The sequence below is a fragment of the Vanessa atalanta genome, chromosome 8, assembly GCF_905147765.1.
Source record: "Vanessa atalanta chromosome 8, ilVanAtal1.2, whole genome shotgun sequence".
NCBI classification, from domain to species: domain Eukaryota; kingdom Metazoa; phylum Arthropoda; class Insecta; order Lepidoptera; family Nymphalidae; genus Vanessa; species Vanessa atalanta.
The window spans coordinates 11,934,327-11,949,018 of NC_061878.1; the positions used below are offsets into that span (position 1 = coordinate 11,934,327).

The 14,692-nt window shown below is 31.5% G+C and overlaps 1 protein-coding gene across 2 annotated transcripts in view; it reads right to left on the minus strand.

The window, feature by feature from the left end:
* Positions 1-14,692, minus strand: part of LOC125065693 — a 149,381-nt gene that overhangs the window by 18,020 nt on the left and 116,669 nt on the right. For both annotated transcript variants that reach the window (XM_047673459.1, XM_047673460.1), the window contains one exon: positions 3,146-3,209. In XM_047673459.1, the coding sequence (XP_047529415.1) occupies positions 3,146-3,209 (64 nt within the window). The remainder of the gene's footprint in view (positions 1-3,145; positions 3,210-14,692) is intronic.

Below are 14,692 nucleotides of genomic sequence, written 5' to 3' on the forward strand. Positions count from 1 at the left end.
ATGAAAATTGCAAATATTTTATTTTACTTCTGCTGTTAGTTGTTAATTTTTAAAACCCATTATTGGCACTGTTGGCCATACATAACGGTATTCGATTTTGGTAAGGAGGTTGAATATATATTTATATTTTATAAAAGTTTTTGAAGGTATATTATCCGATACAAGATTATATTGATGATAAAATAGCGTGGAGTTCATGCTTGTTGACTTCCAGGCAGGAGACATAACATACATAAATAATTGTATTTAACTAACATGACTGGATTTTTAGATGTTGAAAAAGAGTAACTACTGAGTTTCTTGCTGGTTCTTCTCGATAGAATCTACATTCCGAACCGGTGGTAGCTTTGCTTTAAATAGTTTGTTAAATGACGATTCAAAAGTGCTTGTAAAAGCCTACTTGAATAAAGTATATTTTGATTTGATTTGAATCAACTTAGTACAATTATTTCCAATATTAAGTATACCGCGACAAACCTAACAAACCACACTTCACTCTACTTTTGGTTTTCATGAAGACAAATGCATAACTGTGAGAATGAGATGGATGCGTTTATGATGGAACTACAGCTTTAGTTTAAATTTTAGTTACTTTGATCGCAATAACTTTCATACGTCCAATTTATTTCGGTATTCATTTTTAATATGAATCAGCTGCACATTCCGCCTCACTTATGCATGAGGTACTGAAGGCAAGGAGGGTTTTTGTAGCTGTATCAAACAGGCAAGATAAGCATAGGCAGAACCAGGCCAATATTCATTCCACCCACCAGTAGGTCACAAACCATACTTTGGGAAATTCTGAAATAATGAGAATCGATTTAAATATTGTTTCCACTGACAGATTGATGTATTAAAGCACATAAATCACCTTTCTTTAGAAAAAAACACAATTCTTTCTATAATAGAGTAAATGTAGGAAGCTGTTTCACAACAAAACCGCCTTTGTAAATTGATGACTATTGTCAACTAGATTTAAAACGAACCTCTTGACTATACATCGCCTTAAGTTCAAGGAATCGCATCATACCTTTACTGGAGCGGTTTATTTAATTCAGATAAACAATGAGACAATAAACTCAAAACTACAAGGACATTGTTAGCGTATTATTTACGGAACGCCTTATATTATGCGGTTATCAAAACTCATTCATTAAAGTACAGTTTTGGTGGTATTGAGTAAATTCGTCTATCTTTACCACCCATCTCAAACTCAAACTCAAATTCCTTTATTCAGAAGCATTACACTTACTTATTAATAGTCAAATTAAATACTACCACCGGTTCGGAAAAGGAAACACCCTGACCTGAGAAGAACCGGCGAAAGAAACTCATCGTTTATTATACCGTTAAACATCAATACTTCGTACTTCTATGTTCCGGTTTAAGGGTGAGCCAGGATAATTACAGGCACAAGAGACCCCACATGATAGATCGTGTGATTGGCGGCACATTGGCGGTTAAGAAATAGTTTACATATCTTTTAGTGTCAACTTCTATGGACGGAGACAACCACTTACCAATAAGTGGCTTATTAGCCCGTCTGCCTTTCTATAAAATTAAAAAATAAGCCAAATGGTTTATCTAGGTTATAAATGTGTATGTGATGAAGAAGGGTGAAGAGTTACTTACACCGAGGCAATCATATTTTAATAATCAAGATCATCATTTTAAGTTTGTTCTATACTTAGCAATTTTAACCCAATTTTAATTTCAGCGGCCTCAAGGAGTATCCAATCAGTGCAGGTATTATAGTACTTTCGCAAATACAGGTGCAGTTTCTATTTTTTCTTTCTCATAGACATCAGCCTCATTGTACTTTTCATGACAGAGGAATGTTTAAACGTACTGGTTCAAATATGCATTTGTTTTTTTTGACACATTGATAATCGTTGTATAATGGACAAATGGGACGTTTTAAATTTGATATGCAAACTTTTTGTCGTAAATGTGCAAACATTAAATTTAGATTGTGATGCACATTCCAATAAGACAAAACAAATCATAATTTCGATTCAACGAAGACACGGAAGTCGGACAGGATGTCTGCGGAGTGGTTAATAAAAAAATATATATTTGTAACTATGCAAGAAGTTGGTTTTTTGCCATTAGCAACACTCGTACTGCTCGAAATTAATCGTGTCGTTAATGTCAAGCATTTTAATTAATTATCTATTATTTTCAGTTCAGTTTAATTAATTCTAATATTAATTTCATAATCAATCCCTAAATTGCGTGTTGAAATGCGGGTATTGTAAAGTATTTGCCTGTGTTTGTTTCGAGGAAATGCTGCGAACATTCTTGCCACCATTCCACGCGGTCATGATTCATAGAGTAACCGTTTTTTTATTAGTATATAATTAAGGCCATAATGTAAACAAAAAAAAAAGAACTAAAGATAGTTATTAGCCTATCATAAAACGTTAATAAAACTCATTACGCACGTAATAAGGAAAAAATCGATTAATACCCGCACATTCGGCACGCTACCTGGGATTATGAAATTAGTTTTAGAATCAATTATATTGACCTTAAAATAACGGTTTTGATAAAACAGCGTAGGTACTATTCAGTACACGTTACAGTCAATAGAAGTAAAAAATTATAGCGTTTATTGCGTTTATATTATACTACTAGTTGTCGCCCTCGGCTTTGCTCGCGTTTCAGAGGTTGGTCGTCAGGTGTTTAAATAAAAAGTAATTGGTTATGTCCTTTCTTGGAGTTCAAGCTTGCTTCATAGCAAATTTTATCAATTTCGGTGCAGTGGTTTCGTCATAAAAGTGCAACAAACATATATAGATAGAGTTACTAATGCATTTCTAATACAGTATATATTTAATTAAAATGATTGTAAGAAATAAATTCCCTACTGGTGGTGACGGTTAAGCGCTGGTTTTTAAAATAGAACAGATATCTCACCAACAAATCATTCATACGAAGTTTTAGTTTTTGCATCTGTTAAAGTATTGGCAGAGTTCGCTCTGAAAGCGCTTGGGTCTTGGACTTCGTCGATTAAGCGATATCTCAAAAAACTATGCAACTCAAAATAATTGATTGAAGCTCAATCGTTGACTACTAAAGTAAGATACCATTCAATTCATATTCTAGAGTAGAAATGTATAAAATTAGATAATAATGTTCATACCTTCGATACAGGCTCTTCGCTCCAACCTCCACAATTGGCCATTCCTTCCAGTAGAGTCAGCTCACTGCAACAATAAAAAGCCTTTATTAAATACCATTCACACAATGCAGTTTTTTATCATACAATACAATTAAATACGAAGTATGCAACTTCGTATTAAAATTTTTAACATGAAACAATATCTACCTTCTTTGAAAATAATACTTGTTAAAGATAAATATACAAATTCTTATGAATACTTTAAATATTTGGTATGGAGTACCATCCATCAACACGCATGGAGCGGCGTGGTGGAATAAGTTGAGAGGGCTGTTACATTTTTAGGGCTAAATGTTAGATATTACATCTGCAACAATTCGGTTGCATTAGATAAATATATTTTATTATTAGAAATACATTTTATTTATTTCTTGCAAAGCACACACACAAGTAAGTTTATCATGCTTCTAGGAAAGTAATTCACGGTCATAGTCAGTTCCTCTGGGGTAGACGAAACATCTGCCTCTTTTATTCTATTTATTATTATAGCTATAAAGCGATTAAGCGAGTAAGTATTTGATTTCAGTTGGGGCAACCACTCTAATAGTCTTCCTTAATTCCGAATATGTCGACCTTATTTATTAACAGTACTTTGATTTTATGAAATTTAGAAAAAATTTCATCCATATCTTAGATATCACTAATGTGTGCGTCACTAATCGACGTCTGCAAAATATAAGTTAAAAGCTAATGTTATAAAGTTATTTCCCCTACCTAAGTCCTATATATAAGCTACAGATTACCACCAATTAAACTCGACTTATTTCGGAAAAAAACTAAAGTAAAATCATCAGAAAAAAAAGACATATCGTCTTTAGGCATTCAGAAGCGTGAATGTGAAAATATTGATTTTTTTTTCTTATTTATTATTTAGATAAATACTATCGATAAAAGAAGAAAAAAAAACTGATATGTGAAAATATCAGTTTTTTTCGCGCTTCTGAATGCCGAATATTTAAAATTAAACATAAAAGACATAAAAATTTAATTATTTTGCTACATTTATAAAATTTACACATTTAATAATATTTCTTTTATAAATGTAGAATTGATAGGCAATAAGTAGTGACTTAAACAGCTATACAAAGCCAGTGAATCATAACAAATCCAGCAGGTGTAGTCGTGCCGGAGTACCGTACAACTATAAAGCATATTTTAATGTCGCCACAGATACAACAAAGCATACCTTAGACCCGCATCGGTTTGAATGTGCACAGAATAAAAATATAATGTCTTTGTCTGACGGGAATATTGATATCATAGATAATTCCTTTTTATAAATATTTCATTAAATATTGTAATTTTTAAGCGATCAAAATTAAAATTTTGTATATTAGAATTGAATAATAAATACTTTGTAAGTAACATAACAACTAATTTAATGTTATTCTATTCGAAAATAAATATTTATGGTAACATCGTCTTGTAACGCAATATCTGACTTGAATTTATAAAAAACATAATATAAATATTGTTATATGTTTTTACATACTGGCTACACCTTCGCACGAATAGAATAAGGTTCTATATAAAACATTTACGTTTAAAGAAATGAAAATAAATTAAAATTCTCGTTTATTTTGGACCAAGACTTGCGCTGGCGTAATTAAAACGCCTCGCCAAAGTTTCATCAGAAGAAGTTTAGGGACGCATGGAGAACAAACATACAGACATTATATTTATTTATTAGACGATAATTATTATAAATGATTTTGTTAAATATATTTCTTTCTTCTTATTCAAGCACGATTTAAAAGCTTTTCAAATAAAACAAAACCAAACATTGAATTGGATTATTTCTCTTGGTAGGCAATTGAGAGAGAAATTGTCTTTGCTTATTGTTTTCTTTTAATTTGAAGTTAATAAAACAATAAAATTATCACGATTATACCGATGTAAATCGATTATAACAGCTACAACAATTCAGATTAAATTAATCCGAAAATTACAACTTTTTGTGTCCCCAAAGTACATAAGTCGTTGATGTAGCTACAAGTACATATTAAGGTGTACAAGGTAAATTATATAAGAAGCGATCAACGAGGCTTTTCTGTTAAGGAATAAATCTATTATAGTTTCCTAAGAAAAAGCAAGGTACAGGTTTTTTGTCGGACAGATTATTCTAAACGCTGTTTTTCTCTAGTGCACGATTTCTGTCAATAAATATTCCTACTATTGGTTTTATACTTTAGTATAAACAGGCTTTACTATACTATTTTTAGTTTCAGTATACGTGTATTAAGTAATCCGATAGCTGATATATCAACAAAGATATGGATTAAAAGATTTTTAACAAGTCTGTTAAAAATATATTGCCATAAATAACTTGCAAATCTGTTATTTATCCCGATTGCTTCGGAATTCCGTCGGGTTCCGTTATTCGTTACAGACGTGACCTACCGCATTCTACATTTACACCTCGCTTTCATTCGAATGATTACTTTTGTTGCATTTAATAATCATTGTTTTCAAGGAATACAATAAGACAACTTTCGCGTGACTGGCAATGCCAGGTTTAATAAACATTATTTGTGTATGGAATTCTACTGGTATAGTCATGCATTATCGAAGTACCCACTTCAAAAATTTAGCATGCTAGTAAAATATATCTCGGTATATTAATGCTTAACCAGGGTCAAGCCCTAAAAAGTATCCCTTGTATTAATACAAAATAAATAGTGCAACAGTGAGAACTGTTGGAAAATTTATCTCTAAGGAGTAAATTTTATTGGAATAACTTATATTTTGGATTGATGGGTGATCGCGCCAATGATTGAAGATGGAGATATGAGTATTTTGCTCTTGAACAATGAATTTAATCATATTAACATAATATTTTATGTAAAATAATTTGTATTATTATTTGACGTCCAAGTCTCCAAGCGCAATTTTGTCTTTTTTAAAAATGACGTCTCGCCGTAATTAATTTTGTATACAGCAAGGAGGTTTTATTTGGCTCGAACAATGGGTTTATATACCTAACTAGCTCTCCGTCCCGGCTATGTATTAAATATCGCAATATACTTATATCTATTGGCTTAGTCGGCAAGAATTTTTTAACATGTTCAACAATTATGTTCAGCCATTTTACACGAAACCTTGATGAATAGGACATCGGAACCTTCCTCATAAATCACTCCGTCCATTGGCGAAAACTCTATGTCTGTTAGACAGACAACGTCGGAAATGGACTTTGTTTTATAAGATGTAGTGATTAATTTTAGAAATGTTGGACATAGACTGCGTCACTGTGGCATCAAACATAGCACAAAATTAAAATTGCAAAATGATCAGACATTCCTCCAGAAACGACTATCAACGCAAACAATTGTACATTCAAATTAAGAACATAATAAAAATTTAATACCTTACTCGAATAAAAACGATGCATTCCACCGAAGTGAGCTACTGGCGACAGAACCGTCACGTAGGTATATGTAATTCATATACGACCTTAATATTTTACTCATCACAGTCAAACACAGTATGAAGTTAAAAAGAAAGACAGAACCCTTCACTCGAATAAGCCGCTTTTTGCTGCGATATTTGTAAAAAATATTTTAGATTTATCTATACAAAAACGTCACAATCGACAGCCCTAGTAACTTTTAGTGTAATAAAGAAACTTCAAAGGCATCACGACTATCGGACGTGCTGCGACGATTACGCTATTAATTTGTTTAGTTTGCCTGCATTTTACGAGTAAACGGTTTATTTATATTAATAATAATAATATTTCAACTTAGTTTTATTTAATCATAGTAAACAGAAAAATCAATTATTTCATTTTAAATTATAGAAATGTTCAAAGTGTAAACGTCAGCTTTAATTTTGTTTCAGTAAAGTTATATAGAATCATTTACGCAGAAATTATAAGGTATTCCTATACCTCAAATTATAATTTTATGTGATAATTTTTCCATACTATACATACATTAGTAGCTAATATTATATTGAAGAGCACGGTTCAGGAAAGTGACATTTTCAATGAACGTCATCTATTGATACCGGGTTTTCAAATTGATGTTAAATTCACGTTTTGTCTATGTGTATTGAAGAGTATGATAATACGTTCCTAATAATATAGTGAGTTTATAATTCATTCATTTCATATATCTCAATATTCTCCTGTGTAATTAAAGTTTCAACAATTATATAAATTCGGCGATAATTTACGCATTACATATACAATTTATTATTGTTTCAAATCAAATCAAAATATACTTTATTGAAATAGGCTTTTACAAGCACTTTTGAATCGTCATTAAACAAAATATTTAAAGTAAAGCTACCACCGGTTCGGGATGTAGATTCTATTGAGAAGAACCGGCAAGAAACTCAGTAGGTACTCTTTTTCAACATTTAAAACTGCAGTCATGTTAGTTAAATACAATTATAATATATGTATGTAATACCTGCCTGGATGTCAACAAGAATTAACTCCACGCTTTTTTATCATCGATATAATCTTGTTGTATTGTTGATAGGTATTGTTAATAGGGATTTGTTAATAGGTGGTAGGTAATAGGTATTGCGTTATTAAAGATAGATTATACAATATAATTAGTAGGAAACTGTATTGTGTATTATTAATATCTCAAAATTACTTGAGTAAATTACTCATTTTAATAGTGTGTCATAACTTTAAGCTTCTGCAAACTCGCAACTGACTGCCGTAATGGACTTACGGGATCCGTCAACCGACACACTGAAACTAATGCACCGACCCCGTTGCCGATTCGATTCCCGACGCGACGATTATTGTAATTTAACTGTTTTTGTTGAGTAACTTACGCATCGTGTAAACAACAAATTGAAAACCAAGATACTGAGATTATTTATATCGTATTGTATCTCCTCTCCCTTTGAGGAGAAGGTTAGGAGCATATTTAACGACGCTGCGCCAATGCGGGCTGGTGGATTCACATGTGGCAGAATTGCGTTGAAATTAGACATATGCAGGTTTCCACACGATGTTTTCCTTCACCGCCGAGAACGAGATGAATTATCAACACAAATTAAGCACATGAAATTTCAGTGGTGCTTGCCTTGCTTTGAACCCGCAATCATCGATTAAGATATACGCGTTCTAACCACTAGGCCATCTCGGCTGTTAAACTGTAAAAGAGTCAAAAAATTGTGGCCAACTCTTGGCTACTAAGTACACGTACACATGTTAAGAAGAATGGAGTTTCGCTTATGTCAGAAGCACGCACACTAAGATTATTATAAAATTGATTTGTTTTTAGTTCTTTTACAGCTCGACACTCTATCTCGACATATTATATGTATGTATCATATAGAAATAATTAATCACGATATAAATTAAATAATTAATCATAAATAACTCAACGGTAAACAGGCTGCTAGTGAAGCGACCGATGGATCCATCGTAACACATTAAGTTCGTGTATCCAGGCGTTACTATTAGTATTTAAATATTAATAATCAAATAATATTCGCACAGTTTCTAAACAACATAACACTTATTGAATAGATTACACGGTGTAGACAATATTAAAAATTCATTATAAAGCAGTCAAGTTAAATTTAATGTATTTCCACATTAATAATAGTTTGCGTTCCACCTAGACTTGGGGCGTTCTAGACTACTGTCTGTACGCTTGTACCTCACGACTTAGGACGCTGTCACTTACGATCCGAACCTTTATTAAGGAAACTACCTTAACTCGACTATTCAGATATTTAAAAAAACGTTTTCTATATTTATTAAATTTCGAAGAAGTTTTTAATCTATACATATATTAAAATTGGAGTGTCTGTTTGTAATATTAAAATAACCGCGTTTTACTAAATGCATATGTATATATACACGATACATACACCTAAATATCATTTTTTACAATTTTTGTCTGTCTGTCTGTTTGTACCGGCTAATCTCTGGAACGGCTGGACCGATTTTGACGGGACTTTCACTGGCGGATATTTTACTATATTTTATTTTACTATTGAGTAACTTACTAACTATTTTTATTTTAGAATATAAAATTATACGTAAAATAATAATAAAGACACGCTTTTTTATTAAATTCAAACGCGCACGATTTCGCGGGCACAGCTAGTTTATAATACAACACAGATTTATTTATGTATGTACAATGAATCGGGTTAAAGATCTTTATTTCTCATTAAGAATAATATTCACTTACAAAAAATAAACAATTACAATAATTGACGTGAAAAAGAAATATCATTATAAAACATATGAGTAAAAAAAATATATATCGTTGTAATCTCATATTGAATATTAAACAATAAATAAAAATGAATTAATTTAATAAATATGATATTATTTTCGTAATTTCCAGAAACTATCATTTCCACTGGGAGTGTCATTTCAGCGTCAATAGAGCTACTCTATAAGTACAAACTCGTAATTAAACGTAAAACATGATCGTGAAATAAAAGTAAGTGATACCGTAAAATTAATACATATTTTAATTTGACGTTTTAGTTATAAAGATAACATGCAATCATGACAATGTGTTATACTTATACATGTTATTCTAATCAACATGCCCCCACTCCACGGAAAAACAAGAGCTTTATTATGACATGATGTAGTCTACAGTTTTGGAAGATGAACTACGGTTATTAAATTTTACAATATACATATTAGTGTTAAAAGAGAATTTAGCATAAAATGATCACAGGTACAATAAACATACCGACATAAATTATATGAGACCATTAACAATGAGCGTATTTCTCCTATACATTATTTAATATCGCATAAATGTTTAAATAGTAGCATTCCAGCCACTCGTACTGAATGAAACATAACCCGCTACCGCTCATCAACGTAACCTCGACACGGTCGTGTAATTTACCGACGGTACCGTTGTCGCCTCGGGCCTGCTCGCTGCTGACCGTACGATAGCGACCAATCATAACCCATTACTCTTTATACGATACGATTATTTGTGTTATTGGAGATAATTCTACTTTTTCTTACGCGTTAAGACACGGTCATTTGTGAGGCTTTCTTCAAGATTATTGTGCTGTTAAGGATATTACGATCAATAGGTACTTTAAACGATGTTGATTTATATATTTATATTTATATTGATTAATTTAAAGGATATGATAATACTATTTATAGTAAATGTCTTCTATATTTTTTGGATGAGAGGGTTTGAAGATTATTTCACCACGCTGTTCGAATGCTCGTCGATGGTGTCAAATTTTTCTGACATGCAGGTTTCCTCATGATAATTTTCTTTACGAGATGAATTATAAACAGGAATTAGGCACATGAAAATTAACTATCCCTATTGGTTACAAAGTTGTATAATCTTGTGTTATAAGGTATACCAGAAATGTAAACACTGTTAGTTTATAATAATACTAGATTGTAATCGTTAAACTATTAACGGTTTTTATAGTTTTTATATAAATTAAAATAAACATTATAAAATATAAAAATGGTACGAGTTTGCAATAATAATTAAACGCTCCGCTAACAATTTTTCGACAGTTTACGTACCGTCTAGATTTATTATAAACTACCGGTCCTTAAAATTTTACGGTCATTTAAATATTACAGTGGTCAGCGGATAAGTCGGCGGCTACATATTTTTACTAGTTGGAAAATATTATTGGTTCTTTTGACAAGTTATGATTGCTATAGTACCAATGACATGCCACTGTGTGTCGTTGTTTAACGTGTTTATTCTTTAACACGTCAGAAGATGTTTTAGCGCCAATTATTCAACAACAAAACTTTCGTAACGAATTACACAACCATTTATATTACGAATTAATTAAAAACGGAAGTTCTATATGGAATTTGAAACAAGGTTGTACGTTTTAACATGATACGTTTCTCTTATGAAATCATATTATTAATTATTTGTTTTGATTAACTGTTGTTGTTATGAAAATAGTTTTATAAATATAGTACTTAAATATTATTACTGTAATTATTTTATTTATAATTTGTGAGAGGATATTATTATTGTAAAAATCATATAGTTGAGCTTAATTGAACTATATAAAGGTTTAATGTAATTAATTTATATATTTGTATATATCTTATCTATGTTAATAGTATAAAACTGAGGTCTTTGTTTGGCTGAACGCGCTAATCTTATGAACTTCCTTTGTGTCTGTCCCTTGGATCCCTTGTGTCTGTAGTTACACTGACTCACTCACCCTTTAAACGGGAACTCAGCAGTACTTAGTATCGCTATTTGACGGTAGAATATCTGATGAGTTTATAGTACCTAGCCACAAATGTACCTATGCTCGAAGCTCTATCAAGTGTTATCAACACCCTAAACACTGTTTATAATGATGAAGGTTAGTGCCTTCAAATCCAACCAATCCACTAGTATAAGAATTTTTAAGGAGCATTTCAATATTGACATGGCTTAACATAGTCTTGGGATTGAAACGATTGCCTCCAGGCCGTTCCAAAAATAAAAGTTAACATTAAAAAGTCTTTTTCACCAATGTTTCTCAGATCTGTTGTTTTTTTTCGAGTCCTTGGTATGTTTATAAGAATCAATAAGATAGTGTAATGCTTCTATATATTGAAGAAAGAATTTTGAGCGTCATTGATACTGTTCAAATTTTTTAATACTTAATGTACAAACTTAGTCAATCGGTCCGCACCTTCTTCAGACAGACATTTATTGTTGTTCCATAATATGTTTCAAATTAAAATAGAATGAATAATTGCGTACTAATATATAATAAAAAAAACTTGTCCAGTCATAAAAATGAAGACAATCTTGTTATCATATACATTAAAGACTACTTAAATCTCTTCGCCTATTATTATAGTATATAAAAATTTATAACTGATGTTTTATTTGTGTTATTACAATGCAAACAACATTTACCTTTTCAAGTAATAGAAAACAAAATTTTCCGCAAGTAATTTCAAACCGCAATATTTATTGATATTAAAGAAAGCGGGTTACGAAATCATTGATCCAGTTTAAAATTTCTAATAATTTGGAAACTAATTCGATCAATCGGTTTACCGCACATTCATCAGTCATCCATTCATAGTTGCACATGTTCCAAATTTAAATAGAATAAATTATTCCATACGCGTACTGATATAAAACATTTTCTTTTCCGCAGTCTCCAGAGTAATAATTCATTACGATTCTCGTCGTAACCTCCAAAGCGTCTATTGCCAGCAATTTGGTATTCAAATATGTGTAGAGCAATATAATATGTGCAACTTGGGTTATTAAAGTGTGGGAATACGTTAGTGGTGTTCTGGGTATCGCGTGAGAATGAATGAACCATTGTTTCATGGACTCGATAATGATGTTCCGTAGTGTTATCGATACATCGATTGAATATATTTATATTTAGAATATTTTGGCGTTCATATAAATGAGGAATTTTCTAAATGAATAGCTGATAAGCGCATATATCGCAATGCCGGTTTGAATTTTTTCGTTGACAATAATTCCACGCCACCACGCTGTCAGGTCAACGCTGACGTCGTACACAAATATATAAAAACATAATAATATAATCACTTACTTCTTATGTGTATTGAATTTTAATTTTGTGTTTTTAATTATAAGGGAAATGAAGATTATTGTAATAAAGAGAAAAATATCATTGTTTTTAATGACTTGAATTTTTAAATGTCAAAGGAAGCACACACACGACCTAAGCTATGCTTTTTCGTACAACATGAGTCGTTATTAATAAAAAAAATAGTTTCAAAACCGTGTATTAAATAGTGTAATTATATTAAATAGAGTATTTATTGTGTTACCATAATAAATTTGACGATAAATAACTAATCGATATCGTTTCACATCACTAGTGTCCTCTCAGAGCCTGTATGCAATTATTCACGTACATATCGGTCGGTCGATGAAAACAAAATGTAAATATTTGAAGTCTATCTGTATAATTACAATGCAATCAAATTTACAAATCAAGAAAAGTTTTTTTAACATCCTCAAAAGTCGATGCTATTAATGTATACGATAACTCGTTGTCTTCCTTGAGATTAAAGGTATCTACCGAGATTCATCAAATTCGTTCAATTGGTTTGACCATGAAAGCGTAACAGACTTATTTTCGCTTTTATAATATTAGTATTAACATTAGCAGCCTGTAAATTTTCCACTGCTGGGCTAAGGCCTCCTCTCCCTTTGAGGAGAAGGTTTGGAGCATTTCACTGAGCTACTACAATGCGAGTTGGAGACACATTATGATTTTGATTTGATTTGATTATATATGTAAGTTAGTTACGCATACATTTGTAAGTTTATGTGTTTATTTGAGCAACAGTCACGCATAGACAGATTCGCTTTCGCACCCTGTTCAAACAAAAGAAATCAAAAATCAATAACAATGTTTTTTTTTTAATCTTATTTATTTATCTGGTCTGACTGTTATTGTAGGTAGACAGTTTGTCTGCACTGTCTAATGGATAACCCGGTCCTGTAGTAGAGAATACTTTTTTTAGGTTTGTAAACAAAAATGAACATATTGCAGAGCAAACTTTATTCATTATCCTCGTTTGCAACTCAGTAGATAGATTTAATTACCTTGGATATCCTAAGATGATAGGACACGAAGGATTATTTATTCAGTACCATAAATTTCCATATTTAAACTACAAGGTGTATCCCACCACTTACCATCAGGTGGTATCCTGTCACATAAAAAAGGATTAGTGCGAAGATACGGACATTAACAAACACAGACATTCGAGTAAAAAGCGTATAGACGTATGATAGAAATTTTCTCATAAACTAAGTACTAGCTAGTAGCTACAACATGCCACTAGATTACGCCTATTATCACGCGAGTTCATCTGCTCCAGTTGTTCTCAAACTGTAGGCATATTTTTTTCGTCACGTAATATTTACATAAGTCGTATTGATAATTTATATCGTTAAGCTTAGTAGTAGATAATTATGAACATTTAGGTAGCATTTAAATTTGTGCAAGTCCGTCTGTGTTGGGTTGAAGAGATTACAAAATTCTACCAAACATTCATATTGCTTAGAATTTCAATGAATAAAAGTTTATATATATATAGAGTATCTATTCTCGTCTTTGATATCCTGGTATTGATAATAATGACTCACATTGGAATTCCATGTATGGTTTTCATTTAATTGTACTTATACTGCAGATTTTATGTAGTACTTATTGTATTCAAAATGACAATATTCCTCTATTTCTCTTCGTAAATATTTTAATTATAAAATTATGTCTTCATTTATAGTCAAAACGTTTATTTCGTGTAACGAAGCCATCAAATAATTAAATAAATTGTACGCGTAGGCAAAGACATCAAACTTTAATAATAGTTCGACGTTTGAGAAGCGCAGAGCTAAACCGGTTGAGCACATTGTACGCAATGGAGCGGCTAGTGTTAATATCACATTAAATGGCCGGCTGCCGACTGGAGACCCGATAGCCATACCGCCCACCACCTCATTATAACGCGAATACTAATATATAAAGCGGTAAGTGTTTGTTTGTTACCATCAA